At 34.9% G+C, this 23,425-nt stretch overlaps 1 protein-coding gene across 1 annotated transcript in view; it reads left to right on the forward strand.

The window, feature by feature from the left end:
* The window catches only part of IQCM (IQ motif containing M), a 268,148-nt gene that overhangs the window by 163,357 nt on the left and 81,366 nt on the right, over positions 1-23,425 (forward strand). Inside the window, exon 9 of the mRNA XM_045078405.1 lies at positions 18,294-18,409. Coding sequence (XP_044934340.1) covers positions 18,294-18,409 — 116 coding nt within the window. The remainder of the gene's footprint in view (positions 1-18,293; positions 18,410-23,425) is intronic.

Genomic DNA, 23,425 nt, shown 5'->3' on the forward strand with positions numbered 1-23,425 from the left:
AATGATATTTAAAATTTGGTGCATTTGCTAGTAAAACAACAAGAACTTATTCCCAGAAAAACCATTCGGCCACTTAGATTTTTGAAATGGTTTGTTTTGTGACTGATTTATTCTGAAGGTAAAATACTTTCAAAGCATTTGGGAGGAGCTCTTAACCTTTTAGGATTATAATTTAAATTTGATTTGGTACCATAACATGAGTAATATAAATTGCTTATGTGAAGATGCTAATAGAAGGCACATAGAATATTTATCTTTATTTTTTATTGAAATATAACTTACATTTAGTGAAATGCTCATATCTTAGAGATCCCATTCTTTAAGTTTTAAGGAATAGCTATCAAGATACAGCTTTTCTATCACTCTACAGAGTTTCTGTCAGACTGTTCCTAATCAGTCTACCCCTGTTCTACTCTCTGCCTCTAAAGTAAGCACTGACCTGACCTCTACTGTTATAGTTTCGTTTTTGCCAATTGTGGAATTTCATATAATTTGAATCATATAACGTGTATGTTTTCTTGTCTGACACTTTTTGTTTAGCTTGTTTTTGAAATGAATCCATGTTGTTGCATGTATCAGTTCATTCTTTTTTTTAGAGGAGGGAGGGGCAGAAGGAGAAGGGAGAGAAAATCTTCAGCAGGCTCCATGCAGGGCATGGAGCTAGGCTGGATTTCACAACCCTGAGATCATGACCTGAGCTGAAATCAAGAATGGGCACTTAATGGACTGAGCCACCCAGGTGTCACCTCCCACCCCTTTTTTTTTTTTTTCTTAGATAAGTTTAGGAGAGAGAGAGAAAATAGTTCATTCTTTTCATTGCTATTGTTTGATAATACCACAGTGTAGCTATCCATTCTCCTGTTTATGGACATCTGAATTGTTTCCAGTTTTTAGCTATTATGAATAAGGCTTCCAATAACACTTGGTGCAAGCATTTGTGTGGGCCTATGTTTTCATTTTTCTTGGATTAATATCTGGATGCAGAATCGCTGGGTTACAGAATAGATGTGTGTTTAACTATTTAACTATTTAAGGAAAATGTGTTTTACAAAGTGGTGATAACCGTTTTACATTCTCATCAGTTGTGTATTAGTGTTCTGGTTGCCCCCCATTCTCCAACATTTGTTGTCAGTCTTTTTCATTTAAGCCATTTCAGTGGGGGTAGCTCTTTGAGGTTTCAATATGCATTCTTCTGCCTGATGACTAATGATGGATGCTAAGCACTTTCTCACATGCATATTTTTCATTTGTGTATCTTTTATAATGTGTCTGTGTCTTTTGCCCATTTTTAAAATACAGTGACTTGTTTTTTTGTCACTGAGTTGTAAGAGTCTATATATTCTGGAATTAGGTCCTTGTCATGTGTTGTGAATATTTACTCATAGTGTGTAACTTACCTTTTTTTTTTTCTTTTTGCCTTTTCTTATGAGTAGGTTTTATTTTTTATGAAGTCCCAATTTTTCATTTTCTCTTTCTGACTTGTGCTTTGTGTCTTCTTTAAAAAAATCATTGCTAGTTCCAATGTTGTGGAGCTCTTCTATACTTTTTTCCTGGTGGCTTTGTTGTTTTACGTTTTATGTTTCAACCTATGATCCATTTCAAAATTAATTTTTGTATATGGCTCAAGGTAGTACCATTTGTTGAAGATATTTTTCTTTTTCCATTGAATTGCTTTAGTAACTTTGTCAAAAGTCTCTGTATTTTTGTGTGTCTATTTTAGGTCTCTACTCTATTTCGTTAGTCTATTTATATATTTTTTGCCAATACCACATAATCTTATTCCTGTAGCTTTATAGTAAGTCTTGAAAATATGTGGTATACATCCTTCAATTTTATTTATTTTCAAGACTGTTTTAACTATTCTTGTTCCTTTGCTTTTCCAAACAAACTTTTTTAAATTTATCTTGTTAATTTCCAGAAAAAGTGATTATAATTGGCTTTGTTTTGAAGCTATACATCACTTGAGGGATATAAAACAACAACCTTAATGCTAAGTGTTCAATCCATCAGCATAATACATCTCTTTATTTACGTAAGTCTTTACTCTCTCAGTGATATTTTATATTTGTAAAATATATTTTTTATATTTATGTAAAGTTTTACATGTTATTTGTTAAATTTATTCTTAACTGATTTTTGTAATTTTCTACTATATGGAATACAACTGATTTTTAATTGATTTTGTACACTGCAACATTGCTAAATTCACTTACTACTTCTACTGGTTTTCTTTTCAATTCTCTAGAATTTTATACATACACAGTGATGTCATTATGAATAAAGATAGCTTTACTTTTTTCTTTCCAAGTTGTATGACTTATCACTGTCTTGTTTTATTGCACTAGTTAGAAACTCTAGCACAATGTTAAATAGAAGCAGTGATTACAGGCATCCTATCTTGTTTCAAATCTTAGGCAGATGGCATCAATATCTCACCATCATGTATGACATTAGCTATATTTCTTTGTAGGTTCCCTTTATCAGGGTTAGGAAATTTCCCTTTTTCATAATTTGTGGTAAATTTTTAAAAAAATCATAAATGTGTGTTGAATTTTGTAAAATTTTTTTTATGTATACTTTAATGATTACTGATTTTTCTCTCAGTGTTTTACTGTAGTGAATGAATTACACTAATAATTTTCATATATAAAACCAACTTTATATTCTTGGGCTATACTTAATTGATCATGATATATTATGCTTTTCAAATATTGATGGATTTGATTTGCTAATATTTTATTAAGCTTTTTTGCATCTATATTTCTCAAGGACATTGGTGCATTTTTATTTCTTATAAAATCCTTGTCTTGTTTTGCTATCAGGATTTTAATGACTTCATAAACTTAGTTGACTTTCCTGGCTTTCCTCCTGCTGCAGCCAGCCACACACTGTCCTCATGCAGTGTCTCTTTTGGAGACAAGTTTCTCTAGTTTCTTCTGCTCCACCTGTAAACTAAGGCTAGACCCACACACCTATGTCACAGAGGAGGTCTCTCTCAGATATCTTGCCTTACCATCAGACTCACTGGGAGCTTTTAGAAAAGAGTTAAAGTGTGGATGCAGATGCCCCATTTGGGCTTCTAAGAATTTTGTACTAGTAATTGAGTGTGCATTTGACCTTTAAAGGTTTATAAAAATTTTCAGCTATTTTTTTCTTGCATGCTTCTGTGATGGTTATCTCTTCTTCTCATGGTCTGTCCAGGGTGAATTGTATTCTGTCTTTTCTTGGAAGAGCTTGCCAACCTGTTCATTAGGTTGCCTTGTGACCTCAGCTCTTCTAGTGGCTCAGAATTATTGTTTTATAGACTATCTGTTTTGTTCTCATTGCTAGAGTGGAAAAGATTTGTGTGTGTGTGTGTGTGTGTGTGTTTGGCTTTCTATATGTAAAGTGAGTGGTGGACTCTACATGTCTCTTAATATATGAAATGATATTCCCTAATATCATATCTAAAAGCCCCCATAATAGGTTTGATTTTCTGCCTCTCATCCTTTGACTCTGGGCTCAACTTCAGGATGTTTTCTCTCCTAGAATTAATAATAATGAATGAAAATGCTTGATTAATTAGAGATATTCTTAAAGAACATACAGATGGTTCTCCAGTTTAAAGAGTGAAGGATCATGAGTAAAAAGCCAGGATTGGAGTCGCAGCAGATCAGATATTCTGAGCCTCAATTTTTTCTTTTCTAAAATGGGGGAAGTAATCCCTGTTTTATCTATCTCTTTTTGGATGAAGCTAAAATGAGATGGTGTATGTAGAAGCTCATCTTAACATGTTAAATAGATGTAAGTTACTGATAAATAATTTTCAGAAAGATATAATTAAAGCTTGAATCTCTGAGATGAATATTTATTCTGATGGTTTAATATCTATAATTAATAGTTTATGGTCTTGTGGTAGTAGCCAGGGGAGAACATATTTTATATACAGGAATAATTAATGGATATCTATTGAGCACCTACTATATGTGCTTTGCTTCTTGCTGGAGAGACACTGGTGAGCATGACAAGTTATTGACCTTGTAATACTTATATTCTATCAGGGAAGACAGACAATAAACAGATTTTTGATGCTCTGCTCTCCCGAGGAAGGTTCCAGCCTAGGATTTTACAATAACTTCAACAAAGCCACCATGTAAGGACTTGGTGGGCATTTTGCTTAGCTGAGCTTTCTTGAACCTTATTTTGCAGTTCTATTCTTTTTTTTTCAAACTAGATCTTGCCAGATAGAAAAGTATTGTTATTCATGTTTTGCTCTGTGGTCTGCTCTTTTTTCCTGATGATTAGCTATTTAATTCAAACTTTTCTTGGCATTGGCAAAGTTTATGCATTTTGGAATAAACATAAAAAAGCATTTTATTATGGAAAATCTAAATATATACAAAAATAAAGAGAGTAGGATAATAAACCATGAGCACCCATCACCCAGCTTCAATAATTAAAATTCATGGCCAGTATTATTTCATCCATGCACCCACTCAGTTCTCTTCCCAACTTGGGCTATTTAAAGCAAATTCCTTGATATCTTTCCATTAAATATTTTTCAGTTTTATTATAAAATATAAGGAATCTCTTTTTAAAGAACAACCAAAATATCATTACCTCATCTAAAAAGTAAAATAACTTAATCAATTAGTATCTAGTAATTGTTCATATTCTATATTTTTCATATTTTGATAGAGGCTTCATTCAAGTGGAAATGGGAGTTGTTAGAGAATTTTCGCTTTTATCTTTTACAGAGATAAAGACATTTTGGTATAAGTAACCATAATGGAAGTGAAGGTATCATCTGAATTTTGAAGGCAAAATGATCTTGATTAAAATTTTTTTACCTTTTTGAAAACTGACCATACAGAATGTTATGCATTTGGTGTATAGGACTACAAATAAATTTTAGATATTACCATGTCCTGTAAAGAATTTATGGACTTGTGGCTGAATTAAGTCACAGAAAAAGGTAACCCATAAGCAGAAAAAACAATGAGTTGTGTTTTGTCCTAGTGGTGGAGATGAGTGGCCTCAGGCTTCATGACCACTCACATTGTTCTATCATATCAGTGAGGTAGCTGCAAGGCACATTTTTCCTAATGCTGAAAAGACAAAAACTTTTAAAATTAATTAAATTTCCAGTAATTATAATAGACTGAGGCTTATCTTTGTAATCATGCCAGTCACATTTCTTTGAATTCCAATATGCTTTTTTGAGTGGAGAGAAAAAATGATGAGCCTTGAAAATTTGGCCTTGAAAGTTGAATATACATTGGGATGGTGGAGACTGGTTAGGATGTCTTATAGGGGATAGTAGTTAGGGTTCTTCAGAGAAAAAGAACCAATAGGTTGCCCCAAACTTTCTCTATCTTTTGATATAAATATACTTAGATCTTTACATCTACTTATTTATATATTTATATAGCTGTTTTGATAGATAGAGGTATAGTTAGATAGAGAGATAGATATGTGATATATACCCTCTCTCTCATTCTTCATATGTGATCCCTTAAATCTCTCTCTCTCCTCTTGACTCTATATATGAAAAGATTTATTTTAAGGAATTTGCTTATACAGTTGTAGAGGTTAACAAGTCCAAAATTTGAGTCCAGAGGTAGTCTGCTGACAGAATTATCTTTTTGGGCAGGAAAGTCAGTCTTTTTCTTAAGGCCTGCAACTGATTGGATAAGGCCCACCCATGTTATGAAGAGCAATCTGCTTTATTCAAAGGAGATATCAATATTAATCTCATCTAAAAAACCTTTACAGCAATATCCAGATATGTTTGACCAAATATCTAGCCACCATATTTTAGACAATTCAACAGAAAATTAACCATCACAAATGGAGACCATGCATAGGCAAATGAGTGGACTTCAATACTTTTTTAGGTTAAGGCAAGTAAGAAAACCAGTAAGGTAAAACCAATAAGATAAATTAAGAATAAACTTTATTTTGTTCTCATTTATTCTTAAAGTTGCTGTTAAAATGATACATATTATGTTTCTCAAAAGAACCAAATTTTGTTGAATTTGATCTGTTGCTGTGTAGGAGTAAGAAGACAGAGCATCTGTGAAATATTTTATTAGTACAGTCAATTTTCATTTATTAGTGATAATGGAAACAGGGTCCACATGGTTACTAAGCTTTATAGATAATATTTAACACTTTAAAATCCAGAATCTTTATCATTCACCCAGAACTTAGACTATTATTTATATATCTAACAAGTAGAAACGTTGATTTATGTTATATCTTTGCCTCCTTTCTGATGATGATTGAAAAGACTGAAAAGGATGAATAGAAATGGCTAGTTCTTAAGTCCAATAATTGTACTTTTTAATCAGAATAATAGAAAGCTCATTTTGTTAGCTTATTTAACTAATATTTGTTATATTTGTGTGTGATACTTGCTTTATCTTTATTGACTTAGGCTTTGTGAATCTCATTGTACTTAATTTTCTGTAATACTCTGCCTATAACTTAGTTAAGTTTCCAGCAGCCATACATGGTCTATACCTCTCAAGGTGACAGACCAACTCTCTTGTAGCCATGTCTAGGAGAGTAGAAAAGAATAGAGTGAAACATTTAGAATGAAAATACTGACATAAAGAGAGCTAAAATGCTGATAATTATCTTTTTGTTTTTGCCACCAGAATCTTTTCTCCTGCCTTGACTGTATTGTCTTAATGAATTTTAGTAAAGATAATGATATATTAATGAACTTCAATTTTCTTACAAGCCAATCATCAAAGACAGGTAGAAATAACTAAAAATTAACAATCTTTTTTAGGGGATTAGATTCTTGTTTTTATTTTCTAAAAAGGCAAGCTCATTCCACAATTTGCACAATTATTCTAGCTCATGCATAACCTGTGAATAAACAACATACCAAAGATTTTTGACAAAATGTTTTGTAGATAGTTTTATTTTTTAAAATGTAATCATCCTTTTATATTACAAAACAACTATATCTTAATTTCTAGAATATTTTGAAAGAATTTGTAGAAAGCTAAATATTCAAGTCAACCTCCTTTACCCAGAAGGGAGTGGGATGTGGATATTTTTTTGATTGATGCATATATGTGAAGGCATCATGAGGAGTCATGCCCTCAGTTTAACAGTCATTTTAGGTTCCAGATTTCTAACATTGGGATTATTAACTTGCTTCAGAAACAAGTGAAGGAGTTGCTTCACCTCCTAGCCAACAACCTAGTTCTTTTTTGTTCCTTTGACATTTAAACTATTACAATGTAAGATTTGACTGTGTCGGGGTGCCTGGGTGGCTCAGTGGGTTAAGCCGCTGCCTTCGGCTCAGGTCATGATCTCAGGGTCCTGGGATCGAGTCCCGCATCAGGCTCTCTGCTCAGCAGGGAGCCTGCTTCCCTCCATCTCTCTCTCTGCCTGCCTCTCTGTCTACTTGTGATCTCTCTCTGTCAAATAAATAAATAAAATCTTAAAAAAAAAAAAAAAAGATTTGACTGTGTCAGATTGTTTCCATGTGGTGCAGAGACCAAACTGGGCAGTCTGAGCCAAGTAGGTTTGGTGCGCATACCCCCTCATGTCTAACTCATGTATGTTTGGCACCAAACCCTTGACTAAAATCAGTAAGATCCATATTGTCCAAACAACAGTGCATAGTAAACCTGGAAGAATTAATTTAAAAAAATTATATAAGAGAAACATATGGCTAGTTATTTGTTGCTTCCTTTTGCAGAGGTGGGGCAGAGACCACTAAGAATACTCCCACCGAATTACCACCCAATATCCATTTTTCTCCTGGAACTTTTGTCTTTTTTTTTTTTTTTTTTTTTGCCTATAAGCCTATCACATCATTACCATCTGGAAAACAAGCATCATCCACTTCATTTTAACATTCATTTGTTCAAAACTATTTGTGCATATTCTATACTAGTTACTGTGGTTGTGTGAAGGATAAAACAGTACACAGGACCTAACTTCTGCCCACTTGGAGTGTGCAGTCAGTGGCCAGATGCATTATATTTGTCATAGCGCTTCTTGGCAAAAATGACAGGTGAGCTGTCTTCAAGAGGCATTTTCAGACCATGTGTTCAGAGAGCTGCCCTTGTATTGCAAAAGTAAATCTGTGACACACCTAGTGCGTGGGCTTCTGCTTTAGTTAATCAAGAGTATTTTCTTAACTTTTCCATCAACATGGATGGGACTGGAGGAGATTATGCTGAGTGAAATAAGGCAAGCAGAGAAAGTCAATTATCATATGGTTCTACTTACTTGTGGAACATAAGGAATAACATGGAGGACATTAGGAGAAGGAAAGGAAAAGTGAAGGGGGAGAAGTCAGAGGGGGAGATAAACCGTGCAAGACTGTGGACTCTGAGAAACAAACAGGATTTTAGAGGGGAGGGTTGTAGAGGGATGGGTGAGCCTGGTGGTGGGTATTAAGGAGGGCACGGATTGCATGGAGCACTGGGTGTTATTCATAAACAATGAATCTTGGAACACTGCATCAAAAATTATGATGTATTTTAAGGTGACTAACATAACACAATAAAAATTAAAACAAAATATAAAAACAAAAACAAACAAACAAACAAACAAACAGTATTTTCTCAACCTAAGACCAGACTTTCTCAAAGCTACTACAACCCAGCAGACCGCTTCTCTTATTTTCTGGGAGGGGATTATATGTTTAAAGATATTACATCTTGGGCGCCTGGGTGGCTCAGTGTGTTAAAGCCTCTTCCTTCAGCTCGGGTCATGATCCCAGGGTCCTGGGATCAAGCCCCACATCGGGCCCTGTGCTCAGTGGGGAGCCTGCTTCCCCTTCTCTCTCTGCCTGCCTCTCTGCCTGCCTCTCTGCCTACGTGTGATCTCTGTCAAATAAATAAATAAAATCTTAAAAAAAAAAAAAGATATTGCATCTCCTCCCTACTCCCCAAATGTTGTGGCCATTGAGGACAAATTTACAAGTGCAAAATGTCCTTGTTAGGAAAAAAGAAGTAAAATTTACATCTCCTTAGATGTAAATATCCCTAAAGTTCTGTGGTGATTTCGCTAGACTTTGCTTTTGCTCATAGCCTTTTTTTTTTAAACATAATTTTTGCCTATTTTTACCTAAAATTATATAGTTTTATTTTAAATGTATTCTCTCTAAAGTTGCAATTAGTTATAATTAATTGCAGAAAATGTGGAAAATACAGAACACTATCACATTTAAAAAAAAAAAAAAGAATTTCACAGAGAGTATCTCTTATTATTCTACCACCAAGAGATACTCTCTGTGAAATTCTGGTGTGTATTTCTTACAATCTATTTCCAGGTATATTTTTCCCCTTAAACCACAGAGTGCCAGAGGAATATTCAGAGGTTGTTCTTCAGATAGAAAGAGGCACTTCCTGAGGGGTGTTGTTATGACTTAGGTGATTATTTTTTAATTTTTTTAAAACATTTTTTTTTAGATTTTATTTATTTATTTGATAGAGAGCACAAGTAGGCAGAGAGGCAGGCAGAGAAAGAGGAGGAAGCAGTCCTCCCTGCGGAGCAGAGAGCCCGATGCAGGGTTTGATCCCAGGACCCTGGGATCATGACCAGAGCCAAAGGCAGAGGCTTTAACCCACTGAGCCACCCAGGCACCCCATGACTTAGGTGATTCTATTTGGAGTTTTAAAAGGTAGAAAAGTCATTATTTAAGTCCTATGGAAATGAAAATAGTGATTATATTGTTCTTTGTTGTTCTTGTCTTGTTTACTGGGTCTCTGGGTACATATTCCAGATCCTTAGCTATTGTAAGTGCTGACCAACCAACACTGGTCATTGGTTACTGTTTTTGATAATCCTAGAACAAGATTCCATTGAAAGAACATTTCATTTGAACTCATTGAGTGAGTTCATGTTTATACACTAAGATATAAATTGTTTCATTCATAGGGAAGTAGAATAAAACAGAAACTATGAGGTTAGGACTGGTGGGACCAAGATGTAAGTCTGAGCTGTGAATCCACGTGACTACACAAGGTCCTACTAGAAATGGCTGCATTGATTATGGAAAGAACTGCCGTTACTCTTAGTCCATGATTCCTAAACTCTTTTAACCTTAATTATGATTCATGTCTTGGTCTTCAGATAGATGTTTTTTATTTAAACAAAAACAAGACTTTTCTCAGAAGACTTTCAGGACATTTGTATATTTGAGAATCATTTTTTCCCCTTGCCTTTATAAATCGAGCACAGTTTGATTATAAAATTTCTGTTGCACAAACTTTCTTTTTCCTGAAAATTCTGTTTGTGATGTTCTATTATTTATTGATTCTTATGTTGTTCCACAGTAGACATTAGATCACAACCTGTGTTTTTCACGCCTTTGAGAAGCTTTTTCTTTGTAAATGTGTATGAATTTTTCTAGTAGTTTAAATTTTCTTTATTCCTGCAATTTGGAGAATGTACTTGCATACAAATCTCGTTTAATTACTTTCTCCTAATACACAATAAGCCACAACACTCAAAGATTCCTATCTTTTTTTCAGCTCAGGAAATTATTATTCAGTAGTGTATGTTTTCTCTATTTCTGATTATTCTGGTTTCCACTTCAGTAATGTATATGGTTTCTTTGATGGATATTTATTTTTTGTCCTCTTTACTTTATAATCTTTCATAATTTTCATCTTTAGATACTTCTGTATTCCAGGAACACTATGCTAAATACCAGTCATTTGATACTCTGCACTGTCTCTTACACTCCTACAAGTGTGAAGTACATTTTAATTCTGTCATTATATTTTAGGTTTCCTTGTATTTCTTCCTTTTAAAAAATGTCTCATTTCAATTTTTATTTATCTTACAAATATTATTATAGTTTAAAATCTTAGTTTGTTTTCTCCCTGTACTGCTTTTGGCTTCTATTTTAAAGAGTTTAGCTTGCTGTAGTGCAGTGGAATGCCAGTACTATTCTAAAATTTTCTTCTGGGCCTACTAGAATATTTTTGACTTAAACTCTTTTACTAGAATTACAGACTGTATTAATTTCCCAGGGCTGCTCTAACAATTTACTCTACACACTTGGTAGATTAAAACAACACAAGTGCATTCTCTTACAGATCTAGAGGCCCAAAACCTGAAATCAGGTCACTTTCACTGGACTAAGTGGAGATGTTCCCCAGACTGATATATATATATTTTTTAAGACTCTAGGGAAGAAAGTTTCTATGCCTTTTCAGATTCTGAAAGCTATTTGCATACCTTAGCTCACAACCTGTTTCCCAAATCACTTCAGTCTCTAACTTCTGTCATCACATTTCCTTCTCCTCTTCTGTAGGCAAGTGAGGACCCTTGTAAGTACACATAAGGGCCATCAAGATATCCCAGATAATCTTCCCCCCTCTTTCTTTATTTTCTTTTTCTTTTTCTTTTTTTCCCCTTGCTTCTTCCTTCCTTTCTTCCTTCCCTCCTTCCTCTTTCTTTCTTTCTTTCTCTCTCTCTCTCTCTCTCTCTCTCTCTCTCTTTCTCTCTCTCTCTCTCTCTTTCTTTCTCTCTCTCTTTCTTTCTTTTCTTTCATTCCTTCCCTTCCTTCCTTCTGGGAGAAAGTGTGCATGCAAGTCGGGGCAGGGAATGGAGGTTGAGGTGGGACAGAGGGAGAAGAAGAAAGAATCCTAAGTGGGCTCCACACCCAGAGTGGAGTGCAATGCGGGGCTCAATCTCATGACCCCGAGATCATGACATGAGCTGAAGTCAAGAGTCTTTGATGCTTAACTGAACCACCTGAAGCACCCCCGAGGATTCTTAATTTAATTATATTTACAAAATCCTTCTTGCCATATAGGCTAACATTTATAGGTTTCAGGCATTGGGAGGGATATGAGTATCTTTGGGGCCATCGTTTAATCTTCCACTGGGACATTTCCCCTTATATCTCTGTCACTTGGGCTTCATTCATATGAGAATGATCTGGGTTTACACAACTGCTTAATTAGCTGTCTAAACTTGGGCAAGTGACTTAATTTGCTTTCTCCTCTGTTAAACTAGGGTTATTGTGCAGATTAGGTCAGGTAATTCATGTAAAGTATTTAGCAGTCTTGGTCCTCTATAAATGTTAACTACCATTGCCATGATCAATGTAGGCCCCAGTATGTTTAGTCTGCCCTGAATGAAGAGAAATAGCTCAGTGCACAGTGAGTGATTACAACAGAGAGAACATACAGATTTTTCTCTACTCTGCTCCATGTTCACTTGGATGTGTCAGTTGTCTTCTCTAGTTCTATAGTTGATGAGTAGGTATCAATGTCCACTTTTCTGCCTAATTCTGAGTCACCTGAAGATGTCCATTTGGAACAGTCTGGCTCTCCCGAGGTGGGGCCTTTCTTCTTCCACACCTTCATTCTTTATTATTTTCAGCTGTTCAGTGCATGAAAACTACAATCCCCATTATGCATTGCTATCAAGTCCTTTCAGGCTCACCCTCTGAGCAGAGCTCTTCCTTTCCAATAGGACACTGTCGGATCCTGGTGCTACGTCAGGATTGCTCCCTCTCCTAGGTGTTTCCTGAGAGCTGGGGTGTCCAAGTGGATCCTGGTTGGTGAGGAAATGGAAGGAGAAGTGTTCTCCGAAAGCAACACTCACACAGAGAGAAAAGCGTTTTTCCTTTTTTATTTATCTTTTTCTTGAGTGATATTAAGCCTTTTTCCAACATCTTTCAAATGGGTTAGGAATTTTCTCATTATATAAAGGTCACTAATTTCTTTCCGCAATTCACTTCTGTCATCTTAATTAAAGTAAAAATTTTTTTTCTCATCTGCAAATTGGTAAATGGTTAGACTTAATTTTTTGTGACCTTGAGATTTTTTTTTTCTTTTTCTTTATTGTTATAGTGTTTTAGCAGGACTAAAAATGGGCTGCTTCACAGCCAAAAGTCACAAAGATGTATTGAACCAGAAATGATTCTTTTTAAACATTTTTAAAATCCACTTGTAGCATGAATGTATTTGCCAAACTTTTCCAAATACTTAGCAATTCAGAAACATATGATGCAGTGATGCCACTATTCTGTATGATATTATATCCTAAAAAGAATGAAGTTCTCCTATATTTTTCTGACTCACTTTAAGTTTATCCTGCTTCTTAGTATTTGCTCTATATCTATAAACAACTGATCTCATCAGAAGCCAAGAAAGGATTATAGGTATGTCTTCCTTGCTGTCTTTCAGCACACACTTAAAGTGTTAATTAGAATCTACTACAGAAAGAGTTTACCCATATTTCTTAGATGTTTTATAATACAACATTTGGGAACCATAAATATTAACTGGTATTCAGTAGATACACGTTAAGCTAGTCTGTTGAGTCTTTATTTTTATTGAATCCTGTGGAAGCAGCTCCTTTAAGCAAATGAAAGAAAGTAAATAGTTTAAGCAATTTGAGAATACATATTGTTCATTTTTGGCTATAAATTAACAATATGATTGATTTAAATGGACATTTCTGTCATTGATTCTAAAATTTGAACTGATATAACAGATGGAATTCAGCTGCCCAAGCAAGCTTCTGGGATTTGATTATTCAAGTGATTAAGATGCTATTTGTCAACTCTAGTTTACCACCCCTTTTAATTATATAGATAATCAAACTAAGAACTGCTAATTCTGTCTCCTAACTATTAATTGTTTGTAATTACCCACAGATTAAAACTGCATGTGCAATTAACTCAAAGAATTAATTGATACAAGGGAATTGATAAAAGGGAAACAGAACAAGCTTGGCATAAAAAAAGGCTCTAGGGACACAAGACCACTTGAACCCACTAGTGTCATGGGCTCTGTCATGTCCTTTTAAAGATAATTCGCACTTTCTTTGGACTTCACCTCTGTTGGAGGCAGCTGCCTAGACTATTTCTTATGAACTATTTCTCTTATTACATTACATATTATTATTATAAACTATATCTTATTTCTTCTTTCATGGTTGACTGAAACAGTGTATTTGAAAAGTTTGGACCTCTACTGTCTCTGGTCTTTTGCTGATATTCAGGTGACTTGGACAAATGTATCCATTTGCAGCCCAAAAGAAATGTTTGTCACTGCAAAGATTACAGAAGTGGTAAATGTTTTAGCTAGCTAGGGATTTTTCCCTTCCTTCTTGCCTCTTTCTTTCTTTTTTCTTTCTCTTGGCAATATCATTGGAGTTTAGGATCTTATCAGTTTTCTGTGAGTCATTTGAGTAATTTTAGTTTCTAAAATAATTATGCTTATTAGATTTTAGAGCTTTCTCTCACCTGTGCAAATAATTGGCTCATTGTTAACTATATAAATTTAAATAAAAATGGGAAATAAAATAGGAATCCACCCCGAACTGAAATGTATTTAAAAACTATTACCATTATAAACATCAAGATGATGCTAGAAAGTGAGGGAAGATAATCTGGTGGAAAATATTTTGTGCTGAAAAAAATAGAAATTTAAAAACCTGTTTTAAAGTTTTTCCCATTCCTTCAGATATTTATATCAGTTACATTGTATGGGGATTTTCACTCTTAACAGTTTTGCTGATTGGCCTTTCAATCATGCCAAAGAAGTCCAGGAGTATATATTAAACTTACGCTTGGGACACAGCATTATACTCAGTTTTACAGGAAATACAAAGCAAGTAAAAGACTTTGAAGTTTAAAAAGGAAAATAAGATATTCAGGAGACAACAAAATAACTTGAACTAAATATATAATATTATTTGCAGAGAGTCTAAGTAAGTATTGAGGAAATGCAAAGGCAGGAGGACATCAGTATGAATAGTTATTTAACAAAATTTTTAGGTTCCAAGTCAGCTCTGGTTCAGTTACTGATTCCTTGCTAATCTGACGGAAACTTTTTGGTTTCTTTCCAAATTTGATATTACATTTTCTCCAGGTTTGTTTAATATCAGAATATTTTCTTCTATCCTACCGGCTATTAAACTGGGATTACCAGAAAGATTTCTTATTTTTCTACCTATCACTATACTCTTGCTCACTCCCACCCCAGCATTCAGAATCTCTGTCTGCTGTGGCAATATCTGTAAAGATATCTGTAAAGATTGTTGGCTCCATGGGGTCTTGTGAACATTTAGTCTGATGTATGACTGTGGTCTTCAAACTATCATTTTATAACTTTTGACTGACTGTGGAATAAGCTGGAATCTGTTGCATGTCACCTTCTGTGCCTCGCTTCTGAGGAGGAGTCATTAGCATACATCAAATTATGAATGATTACCTTGAGGATTTTAGTGGAGGGTTTACTGCTTCTTGAAGTGGAAAAGTTATAGCTATATTTTCTAGTGTGATGCCTACATACTGGAGAAAATAATGCACAACCTTCTCAACTGCATGAGTCTGTTTTGTGAGTAAACCATATAAAATATCCGAAATGCCCTGGACTGTCTTGGAAAAAATAATTTGTATAGCATTTAGTTTCATTTTGGGTTTGGGCTGTTCAGTGATCAGGAAGGCTCCCTTTGCCTGTGAGATCTCACCTCCGGAGGCTAATTCTTGTTCACTGGTGTTTACCTTAATTGCATTGCTGATGAACCAGAAGCACAGAGCAATTCCAACCAAGATATTGTCTTTATTATAGAAGGATTTATAAATTTAAAAAGGAGATTGGGAAGAGACGCCCAATTATCTAAAATGTGAGAACACTTATTGTAGAAGTTCATTACGGGAAGTAGGTGGGCCAGAGATAATGCTAGTGAGTTGAGAAATGCTTCAAATTCCTCAGAAAGCTTCATAAGAAGTGTGAGGGCTTAGACATCTCTAATAACCCTATGCTATCCTTTTATATCCCTCTGGGTTTATAAAAGTCCAGAAGTTAGAAAATTGGACAGCCACATGCAGAAAAATGAAACTGAAATATTTCCTTATACCACACACAAAAATAGACTCAAAATGGATGAAGGTCCTCAATGTGAGAAAGAAATCCATCAAAATCCTTGAGAACACAGGAAGCAACCTCTTCAACCTCAGGGGCAGCAACTTCTTCCTAGAAATATAGCCAAAGGCAAGGGAAGCAAGGGCAAAAATGAACTATTGGAACTTCATCAAGATCAAAAGCTTTTGCACAGCAAAGAAAAACAGTTAACAAAACCAAAATACAACTGACAGAATGGGAGAAGATATTTGCAAATGACATATCAGATAAAGGGCTAGTATCCAAAATCTATAAAGAACTTATCAAACTCAACACCCAAAGAACAAATAATCCAATCAAGAAATGGACAGAGGACATGTACAGACATTTCTGCAAAGAAGACATCCAGATGGCCAACAGACACATGAAAAAGTGTTCCACATCACTTGGCATCAGGGAAGTACAAATCAAAACCACAATGATATACCACTCCACACCAGTCAGAATGGCTAAAATTAACAAGTCAGGAAATGACAGATGCTGGCTAGGATGAAGAGGAAGGAGAACCCTCCTACACTGTTGGTGGGAATGCAATCTTGTGCAGCCACTCTGGAAAACAGTAGAGAGGTTCCTCAAAAAGTTGAAAATGGAGCTACCCTATTATCCAGCAATTGCACTACTGGGTATTTACCCTAAAGATACAAACGTAGTGATACGAAGGGGCACGTGCACCCGAATGTTTTTAGCAGCAATGTCCACAATAGCCAAACTATGGAAAGAACATAGATGTCCATCAACAGATGAATGGATAATAGAGGTGTGGTATATATACAATGGAATACTATGCAGCCATCAAAAGAAATGAAATCTTGCCATTTTTGATGATGTGGATGGAACTAGAGGGTATTACGCTGAGCAAAATAAATCAATCAGAGAAAGACAATTATCATATGATATCCCTGATATAAGGAAGTTGAGAGGCAACCTGGGTGGGTTGGGGGTTGGAAAGGAATAAATGAAACAAGATGAGATCGGGAGGGAGACAAACCATAAGAGACTCTTAATCTCACAAAACAAACTGAGGGTTGTTGGGGGGAGAGGGGTAGGGAGAAGGAGGGTGGGGTTATGGACTTTGGGGAGGGTATGTGCTATGGTGAGTGCTGTGAAGTATGTAAACCTGGCAATTCACAGACCTGTACTCCAGGGGCTAAAAATACATTATATCCTAATAAAAAATAAAAAATTTTAAAAAATTAAAAATTTTTAAAAAAGGTCCCCTGTTAAAGTATAATGTATATGGCCTTTCCTTTACTAGCCTCTTTCCAGATACTAATACTTTCAGATCCTTTATAATCTTTCCATTATTGGCATTTACTTCTGCTAAAGAATTTTATTTATTCATATTGAGTTGTGACTAAAACATATGATTTATTATGTTTCTTCTTCTAGAGATTTTATCTTTTTGATAGAGGACAAAGATTATTTTTGATTGAAATGGGAGAAATTTTATACATAAAAATTAGAATGGAGTAGGATGTGTGCATGGTATTAATTAGGATGTCTCTGAGATAACATTACATTTTTTATTCTTTTATTTTCCTGCTCTGCCTCCCTATAGGACACTTACATTACAATCCTGTAAATAAATTGAAGCAATGAAAGCTTACTACTTTTGAGTTTTCTCTAAATTTATATGAAATTAACCAGCCCATAGATGACTCTATTAAATTAAAAGTTTCAGGAAAGAATATATGTATATAAATAAGTATTAGAAAATTGGAAATGTGAAAACAGTTTGATTCATTCTGGATGGCAAGATTGAACCAAATTTTTACTACTTTTAAGTGATTAATGTTTCTGAGAAATAATCTAAAATTTCCTCATCTTTTAAAAAAAAATATTTCTCTGTGGAAATCCCATGTAACAACTGCCACGAGACTGGAGATATATGAGGGTTACGTTGGCTGACCTTTGCTCTTTCAACCTATTTTCTTAAGCACTTTTAATAATTTCACTTACTTTGCAATTTCAGTATGTGTGCCTTCATCATAATTCTGAATTTTCTTTTAAAATACTGATGTAATGAGGAGAGGAGCTTCCCTTTGATTTTTGTAAGTGCTACTCACAAATATGATTTTGCTTTAAGCCTCCTCTAAAGAAAGAAGTCAATGTTCTTGAAGAGAAGAGAGTCAAAAGAATGAGCCTATTAGTTTTCTGATGGGCACACTGTTTGCAATAACAACACGAGAGCTTCACCGTATAAGGAAGCCAATTAACTGAGGCCTCTCTGTGCAGTACGATGGCTTCTCCTTCTCCGTGATTATATGACTTGATGCGATTTTAATACAGAATAGCGGGGCCATAAAGATGATTCGCTTTCCTCTGTCTAACACTAAGCAGTATGATCAGTGTATACTTTTCTTGGATAGATATTGTTTTAACCTACATTGATATTTCTAACAGACAAAACATTCTCTGATTGGAAAGGAATCATGCCAACAAAGTCTTCCCGTTTGACTCCTCCCCCAAGCTGGCCTAGTTTGAATGGGTCATCATCAGTGTTTCGGGATTACTGTCCTGTAAGTATTTGTGAAACTGGGCATAGAGTTGAATTACCATTTTTTTTTTTTCTGGCAGGTTACTGGGTTAATTTTGATATATGAGATTTTCCTATGGACCTATTTCAGTCCTAAAATGATTCTCCACTGAAATTCATCTTTTTTTCTGAAGAAGTGCTTTTCATTTGGTTGTCATGTCTTGGGTTAATCTTGCACCATACAGACCATTGTAACTTATAAAACTCTTAAATATGTGTATTAAATTTTATTTGAAGAGTACTAACAGCCAAAGTGATCATCACAATGGTTTGCTCAAAATGTGATAGTAACTATTTTTGTAATAGTACCTAGACTGTCAAGTAAATAAAATGGAGGCCAATGGCGCATGAAGACATCTTTTAGGAGTGCATGATAATTAGAGGACTAAAAAAATCTAAGGATAACTTTTCACACATTGATGGTTTTCTGAATGAGGGCTCTCTAAACTGAAACGTGGTTCTCTGGGACTTGGAAGTGGAATCTGGGATTTAGTATTCATCAGGGCAAGTAGAGGAAACTCATGTGCCTATATATATAAAAATATAAAAGGTTGAGATTTTATATTTTTTCCTATAAACCAAAACTTTTGAATCATGTCAAATTTAACTTATGTTGCTAAATTTGTGAGTGAATTTACTAAAGCTAAACACTGTTTTAGACAAGGACATTATATGAATATCATTAAGGAAAATAATACAATATCTTTAACAAAAGCAATACCGATGGAAGGCTGTTTCTATTCTTTCCCAATAAAGGTAAAAAAAAAAAAAATGAACTGCTTCTAAACCTTTCAGCTCTGCCCTGTTTTATACTAACACTGTAAAGACTGCTCTTAGCTGTGTAACAAACTACATTTAAATGAATTTCTTTAGAAAATATATCTAGCAAGAGTACATTTGATTGTGGAGAGATCTGAACGTAAAATTGGGAGTATTTATTCATTGCTGAGTAGGAAATTAGGAACATATGAGGCTATTAACTATGGTTTTGACATAAAAGATGATGCTTCGTGTATGTGCACTTGTCTAAACAGTTTGAAGTGGACTGGAGTGGATACTGGGTGGGCATTAATAGGCCTTTTGCATCAGTCCAGTTAGAGGCTTGTATCTTATCCTTGCAAACCAACTATATGGGGGGCGGTGTGAATGGGTAAGAGGGAGTAAGAGTCAAACCTTCAGATTTCTTTCCTGAAGCTTATTGCATTATCAGTTCCTCCACTGAAAGTCTAAATGGCTTTTTTATTTTTAAAATTATTTTTTACTAAGAATTGCTCTTTTGTTTATCCTTTAAAATAATCACCTTTATCCTTTAAAATAATCATCAAGTTCTAAGTAATCTTTTTACCCCAATTTTTTATTGTGGTAGAATGTACATACATAAAATTTTAACCATTTTGGGGGTGCCTGGGTGTCTCAGTCGGTTAAAGCCTCTGGCTTCGGCTCAGGTCATGATCCCAGGGTCCTAGAATCGAGCCCTGCATCGGGCTCTCTGCTCGGCAGGGAGCCTGCTTCTTCCTCTCTCTCTGCCTGCCTCTCTGCCTTCTTGTGATCTCTCTCTGTCAAATAAATAAATAAAATCTTTAAAAAATTTTTTTAACCATTTTTAAGTGTATCATTTGGTGGCATTGAGTATACTCCCACTGCTTTGTGACCATCACTGCCATTCATCTCCAGAACTTTTTCAACTTTCTGAACTAAAACTCTCCTCCCATCAAATACTAATTCCCTGTTCTTCCCTCCCCTCATTTCCTGGCAACAAACATTCTACTTATTGTCTCTTGTCTTTTGATGTGTCCGTTTGTGACTGGCTTATCTCACATAGCATAATGTCTTTAAGGATAATTCACGTGGTAGCATGTGTCATAATTTCCTTCTTTTTAAAAAAGATTGAGTAATATTCTGTTGTATTTATATACAGGTTTCCCTGCATCTAAAAGTAGAGCATGCCTATGAAACTTTTTTTGTAAGCTGAAATTACATAAGTTGAAGAAATAATTACCATTGATTTATATGTAAAATTTTTGAGTGTTCCCAGATTCAAAAAAATAACTTCTTCTAGGCTTTTCTGATATTTTAAGACACATCTTGCCAATAGATGAACAACATACTTGAAGATAAAGCGCAGATGCTCACAGACACAGTTCAAAGCTATGGCGGCTTGATGCTGAGATGCTTGCTGAGTGTAGTTCCCAGGGGAGCTTGGCAAGGCCACTCTCACTGCTTGGGTCTTTTTGCCTTTATAACGGCTGAAAAATGAATGAATGCTGAGTGCTATTTTCATTTTTCATCTTTTTTCATAAAAGCAAAAATCCTCTTTGGATTACTTTGGGTTAGCAAAAAGAGGTACTGATGTAGATATTTCTTACAAGGGAAGTGGCAGAATGCAAACTTTCAAAAAGTAGGGAATACTTGTATCATATTTTGTTTACCCATTCGTTTGTTGGTGGACACTTGAATTGCTTCTATCTTTTTGGAAATTTTAAATAATGCTACTATAAATATGGGTATACAAGTATTGTTTGATTTCCTGCTTTCACTTCTCTTTTGGTATTTATCCAGAAGTGGAATTGCTGGACCATATTGTATTCCTATGTTTAATATTTTAAGGAGTTATCCATATTGTTTTCCACAATGGCTGTACCATTTTGTATTCCCAATATTGATGCACAAGTATTCCTATGTCTCCATATTTTCATCAGCACCTATTATATTATACACTTTCTTGATAGCAGCCATACTAATGGGTGTGAAGTGATATGTAGTCTTGATCTGAAGTTTATTCAGTCAGTCCAAAAAACAATTAGGAAATTGAGAGTGTCAAAGCCTGCCTTGGTAAAAGAGGAGCGGAGAGAGGGCATAGAAAACCCTGTCTTTGATTTTGTAGGAGGAGAGAAAAATTTTGTACATTCTGCTTTCAAAACACTCTCTATAGCATAGCTACTTTTCTCAAAATTTTAATTCACTCAAATAAGAAAGTTACTGGGGATATACTGTCTTTTGGCTAAAGAAACACCATCCCTTTTAAGCCTGGAAGTTTCGTTTTTCTTTTTAAAGTATTTTGAATTCTTACATGTTTTCAGTTCTAATTAAATAATAATTTAATAATGTTATATGTCTTTAGTTTTAATATTTCATTTCTGCAACTGCGGTCTTATTATATTAGAATTATGTTAGATTTATAGGTACTTTAAGCAATAGCATATGGCTCCCTGAAACATCTTTAAATGAAGTTAAAGAAACTGCATCTTGAAGAAAAGGTTACTAATGCTACTTTTTAAGATCTCTGAAGTACTGAGATATTTATAGCCTTAATTGTCTTGGAAGATAATATTTATTCAAAATGAGTGAACACCTGAAAATGTAATGCCTGTGTAACGTAAAAATTTAATATTGTGTAGCAATAATATGGAAAAGACCACCATCTCCATCTTTCTTGCCACAGTTTCATTTTATAATTATTCTTTAGAAGGTTTGCTAACTTGGGGGGCTTGGGTGGCTCACTCCATTAAATGTCTGACTATTGATTTCAGCTCAGATCATAATCTCATGAGTCCTGGGATCAGGACTCCGTCGGCTTCTGGCTTGGCAGGGAATCTGCTTGGGATTTTCTTTCTCTGCGCTGCCACCCCTGCCATCCCTATCCTGCATGTGCACACACATGAGCTCTCTCTCCTCTCAAATAAATAAATTCCTTAAAAAGACAAAAAAAAAAAGTTTGCTAACTTTATAGTAATATGAAGCAATCTTGAAACCTACAAGCTGGAGGACTGTAGTTGTGGAAAATAGCCTTGGTATTTATCAAAATTCTGAGAAGGAAAAATTAATGTATTTATCAGTAGTGCTCTTAAAAATAGCTAGGATAAAAACAAATATTGACAGAAATTTGTGTAAGTGAAATAACTTTTATTCACTAGTTGTTAGTAAGGCAACCCTCTCCTCAGCAAGTGGTTATTAATTATGTTGCAGTACTCTCCCTGAAGGGACATATGCCATTTGCTGATACCCTAGAATGAGGATGAAGTGACAAGTGAGGGAATGCCAAGAGTGTGCCCATGCATCCATCTGGTGATGGTAATAGGGCTCAGGGTAGTAGAATAGAGAGGAAAGAGCAGTTGTGGTTGTCTGAGGTGGGAGAGCAGGGTGCATTTCGGGAATTGAAAGAAATTCACTGTGGCAAAAGCACAGTGTTTAGTGCTAAGAAATGAAAATGAAAAGGTAAGCAGGTCCCTATTATCATCAAGTGCCTTGTTGGAAGACTGTCAGTCACTTTATCTTCCTAACCCTGATTACAAAATTTTGCCTAACCTTGACACTTGGAAGTAAGGGATACAAGCAAATAGAATTCAGTTAAATAATTAGTTGCATTATAAACTGTTTTGTGTTTCAGAGAATAAACTGTGAGTCAGTCCTTTGGGCATTTGGTGTCATTCCCCTCCATGCTGCCCACCTCCTCTTCTCTAGGGGAACACATCCTCCATAAGAGAGAAGAAAACAACTTGCTGGTCATATTTTTTTTAACATACTTATAGTTTCATCTCATAAACAAAAATTTCATTAGTTTTATAGAAACATTTTTTAGAAATGAAAAAAAATTCACATATAACATTCTTCACAAAATCTTTATTTTGTTTCTTTCATTTTTATATTTTATTAAGTTTTAAAATTTCAATTTCAATATAGTTAACATACAGTATTATATTAGTTTCAGGTGTACAATATGGTGATTCAGCAATTTTCCACATCATTACTCAGTGCTCATGATAAGTGTACTAATTCCCATCACCTATTTCACCTATCTTTCCCCAGGTCTCCTTGATATATTTTTTAAAGGTTTTATTTATTTATTTGACAGAGATCACAAGTAGGCAGAAAGGCAGACAGAGGGGGAGGGGGAAGAAGGCCCCCTGCTGAGCAGAGAGCCCAATGCGGGGGCCCGATCCCAGGACCCTGGGATTATGACCTGAGCTGAAGACAGAGACCTAACCCACTGAGCCACTCA

This window comes from Mustela putorius, unplaced genomic scaffold, assembly GCF_011764305.1.
Source record: "Mustela putorius furo isolate JIRA1106 unplaced genomic scaffold, ASM1176430v1.1 tig00000242_pilon_pilon_pilon, whole genome shotgun sequence".
Classification (NCBI taxonomy): Eukaryota; Metazoa; Chordata; class Mammalia; order Carnivora; family Mustelidae; genus Mustela; species Mustela putorius.